Source organism: Oryzias latipes, chromosome 1 (assembly GCF_053564925.1).
Source record: "Oryzias latipes strain Hd-rR chromosome 1, Olatipes_Hd-rR_3.1".
Classification (NCBI taxonomy): domain Eukaryota; kingdom Metazoa; phylum Chordata; class Actinopteri; order Beloniformes; family Adrianichthyidae; genus Oryzias; species Oryzias latipes.
Window position 1 is genome coordinate 35,152,022 of NC_136237.1, and position 24,474 is coordinate 35,176,495.

A 24,474-nucleotide genomic window follows, 5' to 3' on the forward strand; every position below is an offset into this window, starting at 1 on the left:
GTCTGCTCAGAGTTCTGGTTGGTTCATGTTCCCGCTTTCTGTTTCCTGCAGAAATAACGAGAGGCAGCGGCCGGAGACAGAAGGAGACAAGGTAGGACCGAACCATTCTGCTGCTTCCGTTCCTCAGGTTGGATGAAGGTCTGATGCCTGCTCTTCTTGCTGCTCAGGCCAACGGTAAACGCTTCCTGCAGTGCCCAGCAGCCATGTCTGTCATGCACTTAGCAAAGTTCCTGAGGAGCAAGATGGACATCCCCAACAACTACAGGGTGAGCCTCTGCAGATCCACACGTCACTGGAGGAAAAGAAGAGCTTTAGATTCCCCGGCAGGGTCCTCCCACTATTCAGGTTCAAAATATTACAGGAAAAATACCAGAAATATCTGCTTTTATTTGATGTCTTTATTCATTAATGGGGTAAATGTTCAAATACTTTAATCTAACCCAATAAAAAAAGTAAGAAAATCGATGTTACCCTTCATGAGTCAAGACTGAAAAAAACCTGTTGGTAGGTATATTATTTTGCTTAGATAATATACCTAATTGAGTCAGTAACTAAATTACGCTATAATAAAAGTAACTAGTTACCTGAAAAGCGACTCTCTGCATCACTGTAAAAGAAAAGTGGCCTATAGAAAAAAAAAAGGTCATTGAAATAAGTAAATCAGACATGTACTTTTGTATAATTTTCAATATTTGTTATAAATATTTGTGTTTACAGAATTTTCATTAACCTTAGAAATCTACATTTATTTTCTGGATGTTTCCACATTTTTCTCTCTGGTTCATAAGAACCAGTTTCTGGAACGGGAACGGACGTTCTGACCTTTGACCTCTGAATGAATTTGAGGTTGTATTTTTATGGGAACTTTACATGGAGCTGCTCTGCAATCTCCGTTTCTGTAGCTTCTCTTGTTTGTTTGTGGACTTGTGTCTAAACAACGCTGGCTCTGATTGGCTAAGGACCGTGTCATGCTTCATGGTAGCCAATCATTGTTTATCCAGTTTTGTTTGTTTTTTTACACACAGATGGTTCATGGTGTGTTTGCTTCAACAAGTTATTTCATAGAAACACACATTCAGTTATGGAAACGGAGTTAAAAAAAACAAAAACATGAAAAAAGTTATTGAAAAAAATACTATAGAGAATTCTTTTTGCTGTGGTTTCTTCTGTTACATTTCAATCAATCTGTCTTTACTGGACTAATCTGGATCATAATAACAGTAAATTGATGCATTTTCTTTAAGTTTCATTTTCTTCATGCAGCACTCTTTTAGTCCGTCTTTATTTATTTACTTTTGAGAAATGCCTCAGCGTGCGGCAAAATGTTGAGGTATATGGATTGAAACAGAAAAATAAAAGTCCGTCGGACAAAAACCCATTTTAGTTTTAGAAAATTCCTCCTTTCAGTTCCTCTGTTTCTAGAAGAACATTCAGCTAAATCGAATTTATTGTGGAAACTTTCAAATGAATTCATAGCAAATCAGACTGGATTAAAGCATAAATCAAATCATGACTCTGTTTTTATATATACATATATATACATATATATATATATATATACATATACATATATATACATATACATATATATACATATACATATATATATACATATACATATACATATACATATATATACATATACATATACATACATATATATATATATATATACATATATATACATATATATATATATATATATACATATATATATATATATATATATGTATATATATATATGTATATATATATATATGTATATATGTATATATATATATATATATATATATATATATATATATATATATATATATATATATATATATATATATATATATATATATATATGAAATTTCGCACTAAATGTTATATGCTAATAGACGCTGGACTTGATGGAAAAGTCCCCATCATGCATTGCACTGTTTAAACAGATTTTTAGGCAGTTTAATCTCCTAAAATGAATTTTGATTATTCAAAAAGAGAATAACTCCCAGGTCTTTGAATGTCTCCGTTTGTTTATGTTGTCCGTCTCAGGTGGAGGTGTTGTATGGAGACGAACCCCTAAAGGACTATTACACACTAATGGATATCGCCTATTTCTACGAGTGGAGACGAGTGAGTGATCGGTTCATTCCTTCACAGTTTGGAGATTAACTTTGTTTTATAAATAAACTTTTGAAAAAATAAAAAAAAACTGCAGGACTTTGTAATAAATCAACATTATGAATGTTGGTGAAAAAGAAAAGATTGAAACGTTTGGCTGAACCGTTAACTGTACTGGGTTTGATTCTATATGACTAAAAGGTAAGCGGTAACCGAAGATCAAACAGTAGAAAAACACTTTCAAATGTGGATACCTTTAAAATATTCAAGATTATTTTACAACTGTTGTGGAGATTTGTCGTTTATGATGTGGAAGATGTGTCTTCCATTAAGGACACCGGCTGAAGTCAAGTTTCATGTCTGTGACTTTATATTTTGAATAGAACTTTATTGATCCCATAACGGGAAAACTCATTTTAACTCATAAAAGACTTGCAACATCTAATGCTTTTAAACTTTGTTTTTGATTGGAGCCATTTTCAATAAACACAATTAAAAATTTCCCCAAAACGGTAATCTCCATCCCTTAAATCACATGTGTCAAACTCAAGGCCCGGGGGCCAAATGTGGCCCTCCATGTCATTTTATGTGGCCCGCATTCTCAGAGCATGAAAGTTTTTAACTTCTTAAAATAAAATTAAAAATTGGTGTGTATTTATTCATATTTTGGGGGAATCAGACTTAAAATATGGGATTGGGCAACTATACATTAGGACTTGAACACTGTCCATTTAACCTAACCTGACCTACATTTCCGTTTTTGTCCACCAGATGGTGCTGTTTGTTTTTAAACGATGCAGCAAATTTTAGATTTACCATTAACCCTTGTGCTATCCTAGGCACTTTGACATTGGGAGTTGGGTCATCTAGACCCACTAGACAGTGCTCTGAACCTTTTTTCCTCAATGATTTGTGATCTTCACTGGTGTCCATGGATTACATGAAATCTTTCCACCTTTATCCACCTTTGTCATGGTAGGGAGAACACGTCAATGTAAGGTGGGGGCGGGGGTCATGGGATAGCACAAGGGTTGTGAAAACAATCAAAATACTTTTTAGAAAAGATTTTTTTTTGTTTAATTTCCAAAATTAAAATTTGCAATTAAAATCCATGTGCTGCCCCCCTCCCTTCACAGCCCCTTCTGCTCTGAATCTACACTAACAACAACCTGCCGTCTGCAGTCAGGCTTCATGTTTACGATAGAACCAAATGATGCTCAATTAATAAGTTCGTAGCAACAAAAAGGTTTTTTGCTTGTTTAACCCTTGTGCTATCCTATGACCCCACCCTCGTATACTTTATTTATCCCTCAATGGGGAAATTCTTCTCCGCATTTGACCCATCCCCTGGGGGAGCGGTGAGCTGCAACTGAACTGCGCTCGGGAGGCGGTAGCGTTAAGGGCCTTGCCTAAGGACCCTCACTGAGTGATGTTAACTGCTCATCATTGATATGGTAATTGCCCCCAGTACCATTGTTTCTTCCCCTCCGGGAATCGAACCCTGGATTCCTGCATGGTAGCTGCTCACCTTACCAACCGAGCTACTCAGCCGCTGGTGTCCATGTAATCCATGGACACCAGTGAGGTTCACAAATTATTTAAGAAAAAAGGTTCCGCGTTCTGTCTAGTGGGGTCTAGGTGACCCAACTCCCAATGTTAAAGTGCCTAGGACAGCACAAGGGTTAATGCTGATGAACAGAAGTGTGAATTTTTATGTTGCTTAAGTTATGCTCCATCCTTAGCAACCCCGTTTTACACTCTGTTAGCATGACTATCTATGACGTGTAGTTCTGATCTTCCAGTAGCCTTCCATTTGTTTTCTTCAGCGTTAAGTAAAGTGGGAACACAGGATACTGGTCAGTTTCCTGCAGAACCAAAGCATGGCACCATCACCGTGATCTTACACTGTTGAAACCAGACTGCACATACGCTGATTTCTGGTATAAAACGGAATCGGACATCATTGATGACGGACTTTTGGTTTTTTAAATCTATTAGTGTGCATAAATACTGATAATCACATTTCAAAATGTTTGTGCCCCCCCCCAATGATGTCATTTTTGTAAAAGAAATCAAAGAACTGATGCACATTGAAAAACAAAAAGCTGTGGTGCTCTGATTAAACCCACTTTTAATCCAAAACAACTTAATATCTGATATACATTTAACTGTATAAAAAGGTTTCGTGGAGCTGACTTTGTCTTTTGGATCCATTAGGATGTTAAAGGACATCCTGAAGGTTGAAGAAATCAGATGTCATTTCTTCGTTTTCATCTTTAACGCAGAATTACTTTTTCCATTGAGAAGGGTCGCCATCTTTAATGGCTGAGATCATTGTTATTCTGGTGCTGATTAGGGATGGGTACTGTTTGGGTTATATCTGGTGCAGAAACAGAACGTTTGAAACATTCCCTTTGTCTTAACGATGCTTAAAGCGGTGCTGCAAAAACGAAAAAATTCGCCCAAAACCTTTCGAGTGTGACGAAGCAGCATTTCAGGGTGTGGGGGGGGCGCTTAAACCCGCCCAAGATTCTTCATTTCCTTCGGTCCGACAGTCTCCACTGCTGCACTGGGTCTCCGTTTTCACACACACTGAATGCATATTTCACAGTTGGTTGCTACGACGCTGACATTTTTTTGGTCTCTCTAATCCATCAGGTTGCTGTAATAGAATGTTTTGTGCACACTTTCATTCGCTTTCTGCATTTTCACTCAAGCTCCGGCCACCCAAACCCATTATTATGAGCCCGCCTACAAATGCTGGAAGCGTAAAATTGTCTAGAAAAAATGAATTGAATACAAGCAACTGATATGTCCGAAACAGAGCAATGAAATCCACGGAGCGGTAGTGCCGTATGCATTGGTACCAACACCAACTTGACACCAGGTCTCGGTACCCATCCCTAGTACTGTTGAGCCCACAACCGGTCTGTTAAAATCTGTGCTGTTGTGTTGAATGTGCAGACAGGACCCATCCCCCTGCAGTATCTGGTAAAGCCGGCGCGCAAACGCCGGAGGCCGTCCCAGACCGCCGCTCAGGGCCACTCCGACGGCGTCAACACCAGCCCCACGTCGGAGAGCGACTCCCACAGCGACAAAGTCCACAGCCCCGCCGCCGCAGCTCAGACGCCCAGAGCTTCCACCCAGTCCAGCCCCGCCTCCCATGCCCCGTCTCCGGCCATCCAAAGCCCCAACAGCACCACCGTGCCCAACAACACACAGCGACACACTCATGCCTCCAAACAGGGCTCCAGCTCTCGCAAGGTGACTGTTAACGGCACAAGCTCGGGGGCGGGAAAAGAGGAGGCCAGGGGAGGGGACAAAAGCGGGTTGCTGCCGGCGACCTAACGGGGAGGGGGGAGGGGCAGGGAAGGACAGTGTTGGAGGAGCCTGAATCCTTCTGGACTAACAGGAGGAAGATTACTGTTATCTTTCAGCTGGAAAGACTGACAAGTGCAGCCAAATGGACACTTGTGTGTATGTGTGTGTTTGTGTGGTAGACTAGAACCGTGCACACATACTAACTGTACAGTATGTATCAAATGTGAGCATGTGTGCAAACATATGTATAAACTTATCTTTTATACAAGACATTGTAATCGTTTGTATTGTATATGCAGCCGGTCCGGTTCATTTCCACAGACTGATCTGGTTTTCTTTTACGAGACAAAAAGCCTCAGAGGACATTTTTCTTTTCAAGTGAAACTGTGTGAAGTATTTTGCAGAATGTTTGTACCTGATGCGTACAAGCAGCTAAATCCTTTAAAATGTCAGTTTGAGGTCAAACTATGCCCCAGATTTTGCCCTTATTGCTCTCAAATAATTTATTTTCTTTGTAGTTTATATTTTTTTCTAAATACCAACTAGTTTGTGCTACAATGCAGGTGGTTTCCTTAAACAAGAAAAGACATCGTAGTGACCCGATCAAAGATATGACTAAAATGGCTAAAACAAAAACTTATGATTCTTCTTTGTAACATTTGCAAATTTTAAAACCAAAATATGCGCAAAACATAATAAGAGCAGATTGGTGTCGAAGCTAGGCTAATACTAATCGGAGCGCACGGAAAGCCAAAGATTCCTCCCGTCTAACACAAATATTACATTTTTAAACATGTCTAATCGACATATGTTGGATCTTTATACCTTTGCATGTTTAATACAGCGCATCTCAGATAATTTTAAAAGATTTAAGGTAGGCTATGCTAGCATTTAGTCAATAGGACAAAGCTAATTTTGAATAAGCTAAAACAAATATAAATGTTTAAAGAAATGCTCTATTACCATTTCTTATACCCTAGAAGTTCTGCATGTCAGTAAATCTCGTGCTCAAGCTTTTTTTTTTTAACATTTGCGTGCAAACTTAACAGCTAGCTAAGCTAACAATTTCTCCCAGAAAAGAGAATTTTGATTTTTCTATCTGAAACAACAGAAGTATTTTAAAAACACTAAATTGTCTTTTCCTTTTTATCAAGACATTTTATTTTTTTAATCCAAGATGATGGAACACATGGAAAGCAAAGGGGAGCATTTTTTTGTTATTTCAACTAAATGTTCTAGGCAGTTTTAGATAGTGTTTTGCCGTAAGTTCTTTTTGCCACTCTTGTTTTAAACAGTTGCTTTTTTATTCAGTTTTTTTTTAAAGGAGTGGATTGAAGTAGTTTAGTTTTTTAGCTAGGCTAATGCTAACCTGAGTACTCGAAAAAATGAAAAGCCTTGCTATCTAAATCAAATAGAGGCTTAAAGTAATTTTTTTCATTTGTTACTCCTCTATCAAAAGTTGTATTTATTTATATACATTTCTTTTTTACATTTTCTTAATGTATAGCAGTGAGAGACAATTAACGCCTAAGCATTATTTGTTAGCGCCATCTACCCGCCCTGTAAGATGTTCCTGGTAAAACAAGTTTAACATTCTCACCAAAAACTTTAACTAACTTAATTTAAGTTATTTGCTAAGATTGAAACATCGAACAAAAGGAACAGAATTCCCTGTCACATTGAAAACATGAAATTTGCAAAAACCTAATTTCTTTTTAAGATAGGCTAATAGCTACTTAAAAAGGGACAAAATGGCCGCTTCTATTTTTTAGCTTTTTTTTAATTTTTTTTAAATCTGCCAATTTAAATAATTTCTCATAGTTTCACATTCCAGCAGTACATAATATAGAACATGCAGCACTAATCACATTACCCCAAAAAAATTGTTGACAGAGTAGGTTTGGGATTATAAAGTAAAATTTCTTCTGTTAGCTTGTGCTGCTGAGGCTTTTTTTTCCTGAACCAATTCCTGACGTACTTCACATAGCTTCACTTAAAAACCAAAATATCCTGGAAAGGCTGCGTAGCGCAGCTCACTGCGCTAGTTGAATGTAAAGGAAAACAGGAAGTAATCCTTGCCTTTAAACAGTCCCTTTCCAAAATGCTGTTTAAGTGTCTGTATTCAGCAACAACTCATCAGGTCACGTATTATTAAATCCATTGATGCACTTTTTTTAAGGTCTCATCACAGAAACCAACTAGTATTTTCCAGCTGGAGACGCTTTTTTTGTTGTTTATTTTGAAGTTCAAGCACTACCACGCTCTCCAGTAAAGCATTTTCTTGTTCTCATGCCGTTAAAAGAACTCTAAAAGTTTTGAATACTTTCCCATGTTTGTTGTTCTGTCAGTTTCAACATTCCTCATGTTACTTATAAGCAAACAAGACTTTTTTTTTTAAATAAATCAGCCATATGTGCATGTTTAGGTCAATAAAGTCTACTTAACATGTCTTGGTCTGGCCGTCAAATGAATTTGATGTTAAGCTTTTTAGGATTATTGTTAGTCCAAGAAAAAAAAAACAGTGATTACAAATTTTAATAAAAGGCTAAAACAGTAAAGCCAACTCGGGAGATGAGAGAACCCATGAAATTATCGAGTTTTAAAGTTTTAATGATGTCTAAAGTGTCAAATGTGAGGATTTTCTCCCTCTAAATTTTAATTTCAAGAAGAACTCAAATATGCCGTTTATGACAGAAAAAAATGAAGTGCGACAGTTTGTAGATGTCCAACAATAACGAGCAGAATCATGTTTATGAATTTTTTTTATATTGGATAACATGTTTTTTAATTTAACAGACATTTTATGATCACAATGTGAAGTTAAAATTCAAATATTAGGATATGAATTAAAAATAAAATGCAACTTTTTTTTCCTCAGAAATTTGACAAATATTGTCTAAACTCCGATTTAGGAATTTCTTTCATGATTCCTTCTTCCTTATAACTCTTAAAATAATGCTTTTGCCATTAAAATTTTAAGTTTATTTTTTTCTGGATGAGTCTTCTAGAGTATAAACTGAAATTTTTACATTTTCAGTTTATGATTTTAACTTTTGGAATTAAATCATTAGACTCAATTATCTTGTTTTTGACTTAAAAAAAAAAATCAATAAAATCAAGATTTGAAACTTTTCTCAATGCTTTTTGTTTAGTTTTGTTCATTTTTTTCAGGATTATGCAACTTCTTGGTTTTTTAAATAAAAAAAACGGAAGTCTAATTACATAGTCAATTTTTCTTAACTCATTCAGTCCTTTAAATGTATATTTGATCTTGTGCATATTATTTAAAATGGGTTGGTGCCGGCGACCCATTTTAGACAGTTTCTAAAATGTGTTTCATATGTGGTTTATGAATGCCACAGCTCATGCAGGAAAGATTTAATGCTCTGTCCAAATTCCAACCCTAACCCCTAACTACTGAAGAAACGATAGTTTTTGTTGCACTATGTAGTGCCATGAATTTTAAAAGCAATTCAGACACAATGCTCACATCTTTTTTTTTATGGCGAATATGACAATTTCACGAAGTTAAAATCTAATTAATACGAGTGTTTTGCAACAATTATGAGTCCACTGTCTTCTGAAGATAAAAACATTGGTTTATTAAAAAATACATTTGAATACATTATTTTTGCCGAAATTGTTCAGACGCAATGCATTGTGGTCTATATTCGCCGATCTAGTGAGCATCGATGCACACTGGTTTTTCACAGAGACTTCTGGGAAGTTTCTGGGGCACTCGATTAAGGAACTGTAGATTCGGACAGCCCTACAAAATGTGAATGCACTATATATGTCTATGAAGACTCTCCTTCATCCAGGTTGATTCCATCATAGTAGTAGGTTTAATGGCTGTCATCTGGACTTAATTTTTTAATGTTAGAAGACATGTTTCACCTCTTATCCAAAAGGCTTTGTCCATTCTGAATGAGCTGGTAAAAGAGCTGGTATATATGTGCTCATTGGGGAGGAGTCAGATTTGAAACTGGATGGAATTGTCAACTTGGCATACATGGTTTCGGGTCGTTAAGAGTCATTTGTCCTCAGCTGGGGGTTGGGGAGCCAGTGAATCCCTCCCCAAACTGGTCATCTCTTTCAGCTGTTAACGACCCAGGTGGAACTGGTTCCGTTTGTTTGGGTTTCAGAACACTGCCGCAGATGGATGGAAGAATAAACCTGAGACCACCATTTTTATTAAGAGAAGGTTTATTCTTCTTGAGATGGCTTCTTTCACTCCTCGCTCAAACCATCCTTTCTCTCTGGCTAGAATTCGGACTTCACTGTCCTCGTACGAGTGGTTTGTGGCCTTCAGGTGGAGATGTACTGCAGACTCAGGTCCACTTGGGTTGGCTCTGCGATGTTGTTAAATAGATATTTTTTGTTAAATGTTTTTTGGTTTCTCCTCATTGCAGTTCTCTTTGCAGTGGATAGAGTACACAACATTACTCTGTTTGTAGCTAGGAATTTTTATACTTTGGATGAACCAGTTTTTGTCAGAGTATTAACTGGTTTGAGATGAACTGGGATGTTATGTTGTCTGAAAATCCTTTTTAGTTTTTCAGACAGGCCTGAGATATGAAATGAGAATTGAAATACTGTTCCTTTTTGGCTCTTGTTCCTTCTTGTCTTGTTTTCTTGTATGTGCGGATCTGGTGAATGCTCAGTTGGGATATCCACAGGTTCGGAGGGCTTGACCGATATGTTGTTCTTCTTTCCAACAGAGCTTGTGGGCACCTCCTGGGCTCTGTGTTGTAAAGTCCTGATCACGTACTGATCAGTACACTATGTAGGGGTTAGGGTGGGAATTTGGACATAGCCTTAATTTCAGAGATTGATGAAAACTGAGCTAGTCAGTGTTGGTGCGACGGCACTTCCTGTCAGGACTCCAAGTGTCGGTGCAGCAAGGCAGACACGACGAAGTTCTGCTTGTGGGTTCCGTCGCAGAACGGTGGCTTGTTGGTAGGTTTGCATCAACACAGCCAGATGGCGCCGCCTTCCTCCTGGACGAAGCGGAGTGGCATAAAAAAACGGCTGGCTTGGGTTTTTTGCGATCCGTCGCAGAAGGGCTGGGAGGCGGACCGGAACCCATCAGAGGACAAACAGGATTTGAACCTGCCGAACTTCCGAGAGGCCCTACCTGCTTCCTGCTGAGTCCACAGCTGCACCACGAGTAACGTTTTCCTCCGGAAAGTTCCACCTTGAAGGGCTTCTTAGAGGGGATGACGGGATCAGGAGGGAGAGTGGACAGGCGGACCTGAGAGCAGCAAGGGATCATTGGAGCAAAGAAGCAGGAATTCTGTTTTTAATATAAATAAAATGTAAAATGTGACTTTCTACATTTTCTGAGAATATCTTACTTCTTTGTTATTATCACCTTCAAGGAGAGGGCGGCGTACCTGTGCTTGGAAAAAAGGAAAAATTGCGCCACTGTTTACTATTATCTATTATTACACAGACTTTGGAACGGCCTAAAACCAATGAATTGGCGCCCCCGCAGCTGCGCTCTCCTGTCTTAGAGAAGGAAAAGAGGCTGCGTGGTGGGCGCAGCCTCGATAAGGCAACACCTGGATCATGGCGGGCCAGGATCAGCTCATGTTAATAATGTCATTAACTAACAATTGTAGATATTTTTATTTTGTGTCTTTTCTGTCGTTTAGTTGGTGTCAGTATTTCACACGAAGACAGCAGGTATTGCAGTAAAACAGCTGGGTTTTGGAGATCATAAATAAACAATCGATCATTTGTTTATTAATGTTTTAGGGGTTTTTTTGGAGGATTTTTCTGTTGATGTTGTACAAAATTAGAAAAATGCCAATTCTTTTTGGAGTAATCCCACGGATGAGTTCTATGATTTAGTTTTTAATGTTTTAGAAGACTTAAAAATTATATTCACAATAACAGGTTTTTAAAAAAATCAAATCCCTCTGATATGTTTCACAAAGACACACAGAGGACGTCACACACCAAGAAATGAACTTATTGTTAAAAAATGATGCCAGGAGTCCAGCGCTAAAAAAAATTACAAAAGAGCAAAGAAAACGGAATGATTTGATTTATTTCTAATTATTTTAATTTCCAGGCTTTGTTTGTTTAGTTCTGCAACATATTCATATTTGTATAATTTTGACAGGATATATTTTTATGGAGAGGAAAATATTATGCGTTATTTAAGGTTTATCTTGAGTTATTCTGGATTAATATTCCTGTCTGTTTTTATTCATATTTATGTTCAAAAAGTTCAGTATTAAAGGTTTAAAAGGTTTTAAAGTTGAGCTTTAGTGTGTTCAATAACTGTTTATCTTGTTCGGCCCAAAACCTAAAGCATGTTTTAAATTTAGGCCCCCTGTGCAACTGAGTTTGCCCCCCCTGTAATACGAGTTATAAAATTCATGCATGATGTGTAAAATGTTTTTTTTTTTTTTTTTTTAACTTGTCCTGTCCAACAGCTGGGCAGACAGATGAGAGCTGAGGGCCTCTTGTGTTGGACATATTTTACTTTAACAAGAGGGGTTATTAATCTTCAGACAAACCAGAGGTATGTCTGAATAAACCCCTTTTGTAATTGAGGCCAAACTTTATTAATTTCAACCATGTTTGAAAATTTTGGGTGTTGGACCAGACGGAAAAGGAAAGAAGGGAAGAAAAAGGGAGGGATGTTAGAGAGAGAGGGGGGTAGGAGGGTGATAATGGGAGGGGAGGGGGGATGAGACCATGAAGCAGCATAGAGCAGACAAGTTTACTGGTTATTTATCATTACGGTAAGGTTCAAATGTAGTACAAAAAGGGCAGGGCCTGTCCACACACACACTCGAATGTTATCAACACACCTGTTAGCTGCAAAAATGTCCACATGTCGACATGTACACAAAACAGATAGTGTTCACATACGCATACTTATGCCTTTAAACCAACTAGTGTGAAATATTTCAGTCATGCAAACTGTTAGTGCAAAGGTGAGCTAACACCTGTGCTCAGGTGAGTGTTTATGTTCTTCTAAAATGGATGGTGGAACGCGAAAAGAAGGAGGGAGAGTGCCCAGCCATCCCCACCCCAAGACCCCCGCCGCAGCGGCAGTCGGAACCCCCCAACGCCACACGGGAACAGGCAGGGAACAAAATGTTAAAGAAACAGAGACAAAAGAATGTCGTCAAATTTTTATGTGTGTGTGTGTGTGGGGGGGCTATGTTCTTATAATTAATGTCATGTATAATAAAGTTTTTTTTTTTTTTTTACCTAGTGTATCTACCAGACCAGTCACACGCGCGCGCACACACACACACGCACGCACGCACGCACACACGCACACACGCGCGCACACACACACACACACACACACACACACACACACACACACACACACACACACACACACACACACACACACACACACACACACACACACACACTGAAGGAGGAGGTAAGAATTTGTGCCCTGTCAGGGCTACCCCACTTTGGTGGGACGCAACCTGAATATATATATATATAGATCTACCAGAAAATAAAAGATCAATGTTAAAAAAAAGAAAAACTAGCGTAGATAAGTTTGAAAATATCGCATAACGACCCAAATCCTAAAAAAAAATCACGTTGCTGTCCGGACGATATTTAGTGTTGGACCACCATCTGCTCAAAACTTTTTAAAATTTTTTTGTTATTGAACTTCAATCAAACATATACACATAGTTACAACAGAAAGAAATAAAGAGGAACTAGATACAAATAAAAAGTAATAATCATAACATTAAAATTGTAGTTTACAAAACTAGGGATTGTTATACAACATGTAATCTTCAATGAAAGTAGACAGTTTTATTGCATTTTTGTTTTTTATTAATTTCAGAGATTTAAAATATAAACTGATCTCTTTATGAAATGTATTGAATAATGGTTTGATTTTTAAAAATCTGCTCTTATGAATGAAAAATGTCTCAGATATTAAAGTATTGAATGTCAAATCAAATAGATTATCACCAGAAACTACTCCAAATAATATGATGTGCTTTTGTAAATGAATAGAAATAGGAAAAGGAAACTTTGAAGAGCACCAAGAAAAAAAAAAATCCTCCCAAAAACTGTTAACATATATCCATTCAAAAAACAGATGATCAAGCTTTTATATATTTATGTCACAAAAAGAACAGTTATTTTCTGGAAAACCAAAATGTATATGTAGTAATTCCTTTGTCTGAAACAAATGTGTTCAACCGTGTCAAAGGCTTTAAAGAAATCTAAAAATAAAATGAAGCCATCATCTTTAATTAATTGTTTATAGTCAATCAAATTAAGAACTAACCGGACATTATTATGAATTGATCGTCCTTTTAAAAACCCTGATTGTGTGTCTGAGATGATCTGATTCAGTCTTGTTTTTAATCTAAAGGCATAAATGTTGGTTAGAATTTTATAATCACAAATAGGGATATTGGCCTCAAATTATCAATTAGTCTGGCGTCTTTCCCAGGTTTAGGAATCAGGGTAATGACGCCCTGCTTCATGGTGGTTGGAAGGATGTTCAACTCAGAAATTTCCTTTATGACCAACAAAAACTGCTCTTTCAAGTGTTCCCAAAAATGTCTGTAAAAGTTCACGGTAAGTGACTTCACATCATTTTTTAAAGTTTTCATCCACTTTAGGAGCCAAATCCTTAATGTGATTAAAAAAGCGATCAGCATCCTGTGATGAATAAGAACAAAAGTGCAGCCCACTGTAAAATTTCTATGTTAATTTCCTCCGTATTTGTACTTTCCCTGCCATTAGTTAGCAATCTGTTATAGGCATTCTTCTCTTGTTGCCTTTTTTCCAGTCTACAAAAGTAAGCTGAACTTTTTTCTCCCTCTTCAACCCATTTAGCTCTAGATCTAATAAAAGCACATTTGGCTTTGGAAATGTACATCTTGTTCAGTGAGGTTTGCAGTAATGCAAGTCTCTGTTCCTCACCTTCACTCAATAGAGATTTACAACAAATAAGAGTTATTTTCTCTGATCATTTCCATTTCTTTTTGTTGACCATCTCTGCTCAATCTTTTGCTGTGAGTTATTGAAATCTGTCTTGCTTTGAATTTGAAAAACTCCCATGTGTCGCTCTGAGTGGTGAACTGTTGTTAGTTATCCTTTGAATTTCATTTATAATCACCTGAGAATAAACTTCATTCTCTAATAGACTAGAGTTGAACTTCCCGTGACCTTTGTTTTTAGGATAATTGCAAGGTTGAATAATGAGCTTGATCATAGAGTGGTCGGTTAATGGTGCAAGGGAAATATGAGCTATTGGTGTAAAATTCTGTTGATTTTCATATGTCAACCAAAAATCCAACCTAGATTTAGCAGATCCATCTGGTTTAAAGTGAACGCTTGAGCATCAGGATTATCATGGCGCCAGACATCGGAAATATTTAAATCTCTACATAAATGAAGAAGAACTGGATTATAATGATGGTTTTGAAACGCTGAAGGAAATCTGTGAAGGTATTCATCTTCCATCATATTAAAATCACCTCCAATGATGAGGTTACTGTTAGGATATCTTTGGTTTGGTTCTTTAAGAGTTTGTAAAGTCTAAAAACATGATTTTGTTTTGTGCTGCAGAGTTGTATCCATATACATTTCCCAGAATAACAAATTTATCATCTTTCATAAAAACACAAATTAACCAGTGACCAGAACCGTCTCTTTTTATAACTAAAAGCTTGCCAGAAAAATTATTTAGTAAGATAGCGACCCCTGCTGACCGGTTGGTGCCATGAGAAAAAAAAGGATTTTATCTCCCCACTGATTGGACCAAAACTTCTCATCATTCTCATTAGAGTGAGTTTCTTGTAGACAACAACATTGAACTTTTTGGCTTTTGCAAAACAAGAAAAGTGATTTTCTTTTACCATAATCCCTAATACCCCCAGAATTTAGTGAAATAAAAGACCACACAGAACTTAAAGACATAAAGAAAACAGAAAAAAGGAAGTAAACAACAAAAAAAGAGAACATTTAGGATAAAAGAAGCTGGTTTCTTAAATAAAGGGTTAGCTGCGCCCCTAACTATTTACTAAATATGAAACTGAGAATTTTACCTGGAAAACAATAGAAATTGTTTTTACAAATTATGGAAACATACTGATTAAAACCTTTCACAGCTTAGAAAAAATCCTTCTTGTTAAAATGTAAAAAATATAAAGGATAAAATACTTAACTTAGATTTGCTCTATTATGTAAACAAAGTGACTTAAATATTAAACCTTAGAAATAAATAATTTAAATAAAAACCTATGAACTCAATAGCGCGAAATATGTATGTCACCTCCTTGTAAATATTTCACTCCACAGTGACCCTAGTCCCGTTGATGTATCCCACATGGTCCCTCTGTAGTAGACGTTCTTCCCTTCTGCTCCATCTTGGGCCAGATGGCCGCTCGAGCTTCTCGGTCTGCTTTATTGAAGTCCTCCTTGAAGTGGATCCCCAGGTCTTTGCAGGTCTGGCAGTTCTTGGTGATCTTCCAGAAAGCATCTCGAACAGCAGGATCACCTGGTGATGTCTTCCTCCCTCCCTCCTCTCCAGTCGATGAACCGTGTCCACCGTCGTGTCCATCACGTCTGCCCATTGTGGTGCGATTTTTGGACAAGATTCCAACCACATGTTCTCTGATGTTCTCAACATCTTTTTTTCCAGACCATGAATTTTCAAGTTCCATCTTCGTTTGTATCTTTCCAGATCTGCAACTTTTTCCTTCAGTTCTTGGTTCTCCTTCACAATCCTGGGGATTCCTCTTTCCATCGTTGCGATCTTTGTCTTGCAGTCCTTTATTTCAGCCGCGTGATGATCGCCACCATTATTGTGTTTTCACGCAGCTGACTTCCGAAGTCCTCTATTTTGGACGTTAGTCTTTCGATTGCAGCCAAAACAGCATCATCAGATCTGGAAGTTGACTCCTGTCCCGCTTTTCCCTTCAAAGATGGTCCCGTGGATTTTGTGGGAGTTGTTGGTGCTTTTCTTTTCATGCTGGAAGCGACGTCCATCTGACTATAGTCATGCTCGCACATGGTTGACGGCAGCATTGTAGCTTGCTTCGGACTTGTTTTCTTTGACGCCATTTGAGCAAAAAGATAAACTCACCAAGATGTTTCTTCCAAACAAATACAGTCAACGCGCAACTGGTTTCTATTCAAACCGTTCTCTCTCAGTTTTCAATTTCTGACATTTACCGTGCAAATCGGGGCAAAAGGCGCGAGTTTAGCGAGAGACGTCCGCTCAGTCCGCCATACCAGCCGGAACTTTTAACTACAGACGTTAAAAAAAAACACGATTTTGTACCTAAAAATAAAAACAACGTAAAGTTATTTTCATCACATCACTAGTTACCGTTTAAACTTCCCGCCCGGTCTCTCCGCAGGTGCATTCCTTCACGGCAGTATGTTCTGATTAACACGGGTCTTTTCTTTAACTGACATGCGCACTTTTACCTTGAACGCCGTAGCTCCTCGCGCTTGTTTCTGGGTGACAGCTTGGTCGCGAGCTTGTTCACGTTCGTTGTCGTGCTGAAGCTGCATAAATCTGTCGCGCGTGCACTGTGAAGTCTCAACTTGGGTTAATTTTAAAAACGCAAGCAAAGATAAACAAACTAATAAAAAATGTCAATACGAACTTAATAAATACCAACCTTGAAGTAAAGAGGAAATAATAGTTTTTACCGGAGAGCTGAGCGATAATTGGAAGAATGTGGTGGTCACGTGGTAAAATCAAGTAAAAACAATCAGAGTGGATATTTCCAAATACAGAGTTGACAGTAAAGATGATAACTCAGCAGGGGTGGGGAGAGTTTTTAAAGATTTTAGTTGAAATTAGGATTACTTTAAAATAATACGGTGGAAGTTCTTGTCATCGCACCCCTCAAAACAAAATATTACTCATGTAACTCAATAAGAGTTCCTGTTTTTCAAAGTAAATGCAAGAAATCTGATTTAAATGTATTCGCTATAGACTCATCTCTGCTCGCTGTCCCTTCACGGTTTCACTTGAGGTTCTGTCATTTACACACAGACACTAGGCTCCTCCATCTGCTCCCACAACAAATCAGTGTCGTCTGCAAACATAAGCTTTTTTTGGTTGCTTGCCTGCAGTTGTCTAACACAAACCAGCAGATGGTTGTATTGTTCCCTCTTTTTTTAATACAACTGCCTGACGCAGCAAACCTTTAAGATAAATTAAATTATTTTTGCCTTCTTTGTTCACAAACACTAACAGTGTATTATGTAAATGTCCCATATTGTTCTATTTAGTCCTTTGAGTGAAACAATACTTAGATTTATGTGAACTCATGCCCATTATGACTAGAAGCCATTTCTTACCTATATTTATGAAATGCCTTTATTTCAAAATAAAACATTTTAGGAAATATATGAAAAAAAAGCTAGGCTACTCTTTATAATTGACTGTATTGTCAAATAGGAAAGAAATTTCAAGCCATTTTTATCCTATTTTTTCTTTAATTTGAATGAATTCAGAAATCATTTACTATTTAAAAAAAACCTTCATAAATAGGATTACATAAAACTTTCAATATTGACAGTTCAAAGTAGATTATTGCAATACGATCTCTTGACATTTATGCAAGTATATGCACATGCAGCAGCCTTCTCACCACAGTGATTATATACTCTATGAAAAGTCATCTGATGGTCAGATTAAAACCACAATAATATCATATGGACAGTTTGGCAGAGATAATACAAAAAAATTATTTTATGCTTTACAGTCAATAATTTGGTTAAAAAGTACTTTTTTTCCTGTTTCTTTCTTGATACAAAGCACCACCAGATTGATGTTAAACTGCCACCACTTATTTTGTTTTTATTGTAGGAGTCATTTTCTTTTAATACACCAGCAAAGAAGATGTCGTTTGCCCTGGCAGGTCCACCGCCGGCAGCGCCGCTCACTTAAACAGGCCTTTCAGCGCCCCCACCGCGTCCCTGTAGATGACCTTTAGGTGGGAGCCGTCGCAGTACGGCGCGTTTTTGGTTTGCTTACAGGCGCAGAGGAAGACAGTCCCATCCTTATCGGGGCTGAAGCGCAGAGGGGAAATGCTTGGCGCCTGTTTCAGATGAGCCCCATCACAGAACGGCTGCGAGAGACAAAAAAAAATTGGTAAAAACTCTGATGGCTGGAAGAAATTAGTTAGCTCCTAAACTGCTAGCCTCTTATAAATTACCGTTCCTTTTATTGTCTTTTTGGCATTTCATTTCAGCATTGTTCAGCATCTTTTAAAAGATCTTTTTAGCTGTTAGCTAGTTCAGTAATTTTTTACAGCATTTTTCTGCTGTTTTAGTTTTCTTGGTCTTCCTAAATTATTTTTGGTTATTTTTATTTTTTAAAGACCTTCTAAGGCATCTTTAACGTGTTTAGTGTTATTGTGCTTGATTGCAGAATAATGCTAAACACACAAGCTATTGCTATTTTAACATTTAGCTGTTTGATTAGCATCTTTTATAATATTTTATTTTTTTTATTTATAAGTTTATTTTTTCCAATTCTCATACTTTTTCTTTGATACTTTAAACATTGCATTTAAATAAGCTTTTATCTGGTAAATAATTCAGTTTTCTGTTAACTATTTAGCCAACAAGCACACTATTTAGCTAAATTCAAGTTAGCTAGTTTATTTACTTTTTTCTTAACTCTATATTTCTATAGTCTCTGTTAACTCTTTTTTTTGTTTGTTATATCAATCATTTATTTGGACATTCTTAGAAAGAAATCTTGTTCTGAAAATGCTAAAATCTGTATAAATTGCTGAACAGCTAGCTTGTTTTTTTACTGCACATGTTCTTACCGTGTAGCAATAGCTTCTTAATGATGTGATATTTATGCCACCACATTGCAAAGAAAACTTTCTAAGTTGCAAATGAAAATATTAAATATTTGCTTTTTTTTTTTCTTTAAAATTTTCTTTTTGCCTTCAAAAACTTCTTTTTTTGCTTAAAATAATATTTTAGTGTTTGGAACAAGTCATCTGCGTTTGATTTTGCTCGCATAAGTTTTAAGCCAAAAGAAAAAATTTGAAAGCAAAAAGAGAAAAATTGAAAGCAAAGAAAAATATTTGAAAGCAAATATTTAATATTTTCATTTGCAACTTAGAAAGTTTTCTTTGCAATGTGGTGGCATAAATATCACTTCATCCCTCTCTAACTACAAACATCTGCGCAGTTAATCTGCAAAACTCATTTGATGGAAAACAGCTGTCATTGTTAACATACGGATAGGAAGTTTACTCAGCGTTACCACACGATGTGACAAATGTTGGAAAAAGACCCTCAAAGCAGTTGGGATTTAGAGACGTCATCAAACGGGGGGACATCACAGTGAAGGTTTCGGGCAGCAGCAATAGCTCACCTGTTTCTTGCTGTAACCACACGCACACCAGGCGTAGCGTTTCCCTGCAGAAAGCTTTACTCTGCAGGGCAGCCGGGCTGCTGAGACGGCCTCAGAGGACTGAGGGCGCCACTGAACCTGAAGGACAAACAACAACTTCACCCTCTGTGTGAAACTCCCAAACCGCAGCAAGACGAAGAGCACTGTGGGAAACCCCCATCACCGCACCGACGGCCAGTTCAAGCTAACTGCAGCGGCATTCCGAGTGCAGCTCAGATCTGTTTTTTGTGTTATTGTGCTCAGCATGTAGAGCCGTCATCCATCTTTTGGAGTGACTTTACCACCTCGGAGAGCGGACATGAAACCTGACGCATGGCGTGCTGCTTCAACATTTTGACCAGACGTGTGACCTTTGACATTATAAATTCCCTTCAGGTCATTTACGAAGCACCACCTAAATCTGATGTGGCGTCCCAGGGCAAAACATTAAAAGGCTTAAAATCATAAATACGTCAGGAATTTGTGGGCGGGGCCATTACTGTAGGTGGGGCAGACAGGTTTTAGTCATGTGACTAAAAACCAATAAAGAATAATGGAATAAAATATAGAAACATAAAGGTATTTGTATTTTTGATACTGTTGTATTTTGGAGGTTAAAGAGAAAGAAAATCCTCAAGGTAAATCAAAGGTGGGCGCTAACTGCTAATGCTAGCTCCAAAACAGGTAGAATATTGTGGGCGGGGTTTCTTCTCTTTAACAAATTAGATTTGAATGCAAATAAATCTTGTTTAAAATATCAGCTAAGATGGACCGACTGATAAGACAAGGCCCCTCTGGCACCTAAAATGAAATAATTATTGTCCAACTTTCCGATAATGAGGAATTAATGGAATATGCATTCTGCTAAAATGTTATAGATGTGCTACCATGAGGACGTTTAAATGAACAAATAAACTTCTCATTCTTCTCCGTCTTGAGAAATTAAAGCATCAGACACAAAAACCATCTATTTTTGAAAAAAAATAATTATGGGCAACAGCCTCTTTTTCCCTCCAGGGGGCGCTCCACTTAAGTCTATGACATGACGGAAGAAGTTTGTATAACAAGCAAGAAAAGAAAATATCCTCGGCTATGTTTTTCCTGTTGAAACATTTTACTTTTTTAGGCCCAAAATACAAAAAAAACAGCTGGTCATCGGCAACAGTTGGCAGTTTCTGTCAGATGACACTGATGTTCTGAGAAAGTTCTGGAGACGCTTGAAGGGTTAAGACCGGAACAATATGGCAGCGAAGCCAACAAGCTGATTCCCGTCAATGCTAAACACTCCCAGTCCTTTCTTCTCCACACAAAGCTTGAATGTTTGTACACGTGTCGCTGATGAAACCAGAAATGCTTCTCCTCTATTTGCCTAAAAGGTCATACGTTTTGTTGGATCTTGACAGCTTCTTTTGCAGTGAAAGCCGATTCTTTTGGTTAGTTTGTGTCTTCATCCGTTCTTAGCAGACAGCCTGCATGAAGGTGGTAGTAGTCGTCGTGTGCTGTGGAACCCGTGGAGTCATTTTTCTGCTATAAATCACAAGACTTATTTCTCCACAAGACTTCAAGTTTTAATCCTAAACAATAATATTTAAAACTTAATGCAAAGTGTCTTAAGGCAGACAGAACTGACAAAAAGTTGAGTTCTTCCTCAAGATGGCAGCTTATGTCTATAAGAATAAATTATTTTAATATATATATATAAAAAAAAAAACGCCCCTCTCACCCTCCGTGGGTGGTTTCTCCTCCAAGCTCGGGTCCTCTACCAGAGGCCTGGGAGCTTTTTTATTTATATATATATATATATATATATATATATATATATATATATATATATATATATATGTATATGACTTATCCAACTTAAATGAATTACTTTAATTGTAACACGTAATTTAAAATAATATTACTCAAATACTCAAATTTACATATTTATCTAATTAAATGTCGTATTACTCTAATTCAATTAAATGTTTTTCAATCTTAATTTATTGTACTTCTTGAACTCTCTTATGTCTAATTTTGAAGCTGCAGATATACTCATTTTTATAACAATAAAATGAATGAAACAAAAGTGATTTACAACATTAGACATGTTAGCTTCCAATATTTTTCTGACTTTCTCCTCTAACCAGTAGGGCTGCTATATAAACTCATCATCCTCTCCCTCCCTCTCACTCATGGTGCAGAAAGAATTAAACATTACAGGACAAATAGCTAGGCCATTCACAGTAAAACAGCTAAACACATTTGGTCAAAAAGCCCACACTTAAACCCAAATCCGTCCAGACAGGCAAAGGGAATGGTATCCCACAATTCCCTGCGGTGGCGATCTAACAGCAGCACCAATGTTACACCTACTTACCGTAATTGAATTAATTTGAATGAAAGTAAAATAACTGTCTGATAACTACGTGTTGTTTTTAAGCTAACTTAACTAAAAAAAAAAGATTTATCTTAACTGAAGCAAATAATTCAGTTAGATCAAAGTAAAAAAGTTTACAACATCCATATGTGGTCTTATCACCCTCTCATGGTGGAAAAAGTATTATCTGAGCTTCTTCATCCACTAAATCATCTTCAAATGGACACGCCATGCTTCTTCACCTCTCTGAAAACAAACTAATCTTCAACTAAACCCGCTCCAGACAAGGTTATGTTCAGAGCATGAGTTGCTATGGCAACTTGACATACAATGAAATATACCTCCATTTCTGGAACCGAAAGCTGAGGTTATCCACTTTCTTAGCCTGAAACTTACCGTGGGAGCTAGCATAACCTGCTTTCTGGAATACCCCCCTGTTCTACAAGACACAGTGTTATCTTTGGACTTGTTAGTGAATTGTGACTGTGAAGGTGGCCATTTTCCATTACGCCTCCGGGTGACAGAATGACCGCTAATTATGAATGAGCACTGATTCTCTTTCAGTGAAGGTTCGTGCTGAAGGTGATCGAAGGAAGAGTCATTCAGTTTCATGATGAAAAAAGGCACAAAAATTAATATGATGACTCAGTATTCACGCTAAAATCTTCACAGTGTTTTAGCAGTAAATAAACCGCGTGGAATCACGGAATTCGGTCGCGCGGACTCACCGCACAGGCGGAAGCGGGCTGCAGCAACTGTGGACCTCTGGAAGTCTGCAAACAACCGAGCTGGAGCGCAGAAATCCACCGGAAAGAGCTCATTGTGACGTCAGGCGCGCGAACGGATCCGGGATGCTTTTATTTATTTATTTTTTAATTTTCCGTGTGCCAGGAACCGCCAGGTGAACTCAGGTGTCTTCTTCCGCCTGAAGGAGTCCCAGCGACAAAAGTTAGAACTCCTTCCAATATGGCTGCTGCAGCGGCGTCGCTGATTGGACGAAGCTCCCGGGTGGCCCCGCCCTTTCGCCCTCGTGCCCTTTGACTCAAACAACATAAACATTGAAGTTGAAGAAATATTTATAATCATTCTAAACCCACAAAATGGAAAAATGTTACTATTAAATTTAGAAAATTGGTTATAGGGGTAAAGTAGCTGTTAAGCAAAACATTTTTTATTTAAAAACATTTTTTATCTTCATTTTGGCCAATAGTAGAGACATGTTCCATTTTCATAGTTCCTGGTCACCCTAAATCTCTTAAAATCAACAATTAAATGTAAAATACATACATTAAACTGAAATAAAACATAAAATCCAATATTTGTAACTGTATAAATGTAGTTAGAGCCAAATTAATAAAAAAAAAGAAGAGAAAGAAAGGCCCAGCCAACAAGTGGGAACTTGAGAAAAAAACAACCCTCCACTCTAAAAAGAAATGAAAGGGTGTGGAGTGGACTATTCATTAGGCCACCAAGAAAGTCTGTAGTCAGAGACATGCTCAACCAGGTAGAGCTAAGAAACACTGGTAAGACGATTACCTCCCAGATGAGCTGAAAAACCGTGGTGCGTCTACAGCAGTGTTTTTCACTGCAATTTCCCACGGCACACTAGTGTGCCGTGGGAAATTGCCCTCATTAACTGATCTAAAAACATTTCCCATCTCCAGGATTTCAGCTCTGTGTTCATCCAAACAGGTCCTGATAAAACACTGAGGAGTTAGGAATATAAAAGATCATAAAATACTTACTCTTTGCGTTTATTTTATTTTATTAAAAGACAATGTGATAAGAATGACGTTACCGCGATTCAGCTACAGCTCCTGCTGTATTTTGGAAAAGTCCCGCCGCTTTAACTGTCTCCACCAATCATTCTTGGGGGGCTTAATCACATGTCATCAGTCTGACCAATCAGAAGTGGTTAAAGTCTTCACTTCCTTGTCCCGATTTAGCTCGTAAAGTCGCTCAGTTCTAACAAAAATACCAGCTAGAGCTTGTCTTTAGTGGTGTAGCTTTCCACAGAATCTGGGATCAGACCTTGGAACAAGTGAACAAAACAATGAGGCTCCAAAAACCGATCTCCGGCCGTTTTATGCACTACATCTCCCATGATACATTGGGTTGTGAGAGTGACAGCGCACAAGGAGATCTGTCGTTAAACGTCTTGAAACCAACGAACACACTTCAAACAGTTTTTAAACCTTCTAACTTAACTTTTATTGCATCTTTTAGAAAAAAACAGCTGCAGTTTCCAGCTTTTTCTGTAACAATTATCTCAAAAATGCATGTGAGATTG

At 37.6% G+C, this 24,474-nt stretch overlaps 2 protein-coding genes and 1 pseudogene across 4 annotated transcripts in view; 1 reads left to right on the forward strand and 2 right to left on the reverse strand.

Moving 5' to 3' along the window:
* LOC101173438 (polycomb complex protein BMI-1-B) overlaps positions 1–7,876 on the forward strand; it is a 17,557-nt gene extending 9,681 nt beyond the window's left edge. For all 3 annotated transcript variants that reach the window (XM_078946527.1, XM_023955154.2, XM_023955157.2), the window contains 4 exons: positions 52–91; positions 168–266; positions 2,038–2,118; positions 5,071–7,876. In XM_078946527.1, the coding sequence (XP_078802653.1) occupies positions 52–91; positions 168–266; positions 2,038–2,118; positions 5,071–5,454 (604 nt within the window). In that variant the 3' untranslated portion in view covers positions 5,455–7,876. The remainder of the gene's footprint in view (positions 1–51; positions 92–167; positions 267–2,037; positions 2,119–5,070) is intronic.
* Positions 7,877–10,304: 2,428 nt separating this feature from the next.
* On the reverse strand, positions 10,305–10,832 carry LOC144992024 (CDGSH iron-sulfur domain-containing protein 3, mitochondrial-like; annotated as a pseudogene).
* A 7,049-nt stretch (positions 10,833–17,881) lies between these two features.
* Positions 17,882–23,206, reverse strand: LOC101168272 (CDGSH iron-sulfur domain-containing protein 3, mitochondrial). The gene is made up of 3 exons (XM_004065668.5): positions 22,913–23,206; positions 19,805–19,921; positions 17,882–18,536 (listed from the first exon to the last, which is right to left on the reverse strand). The coding sequence occupies exons 1-3, from the start codon at positions 23,003–23,005 to the stop codon at positions 18,348–18,350; spliced, it is 399 nt and encodes a 132-aa protein (XP_004065716.1). The 5' UTR covers positions 23,006–23,206; the 3' UTR covers positions 17,882–18,347.
* Between the last annotated feature and the right edge of the window lie 1,268 nt (positions 23,207–24,474).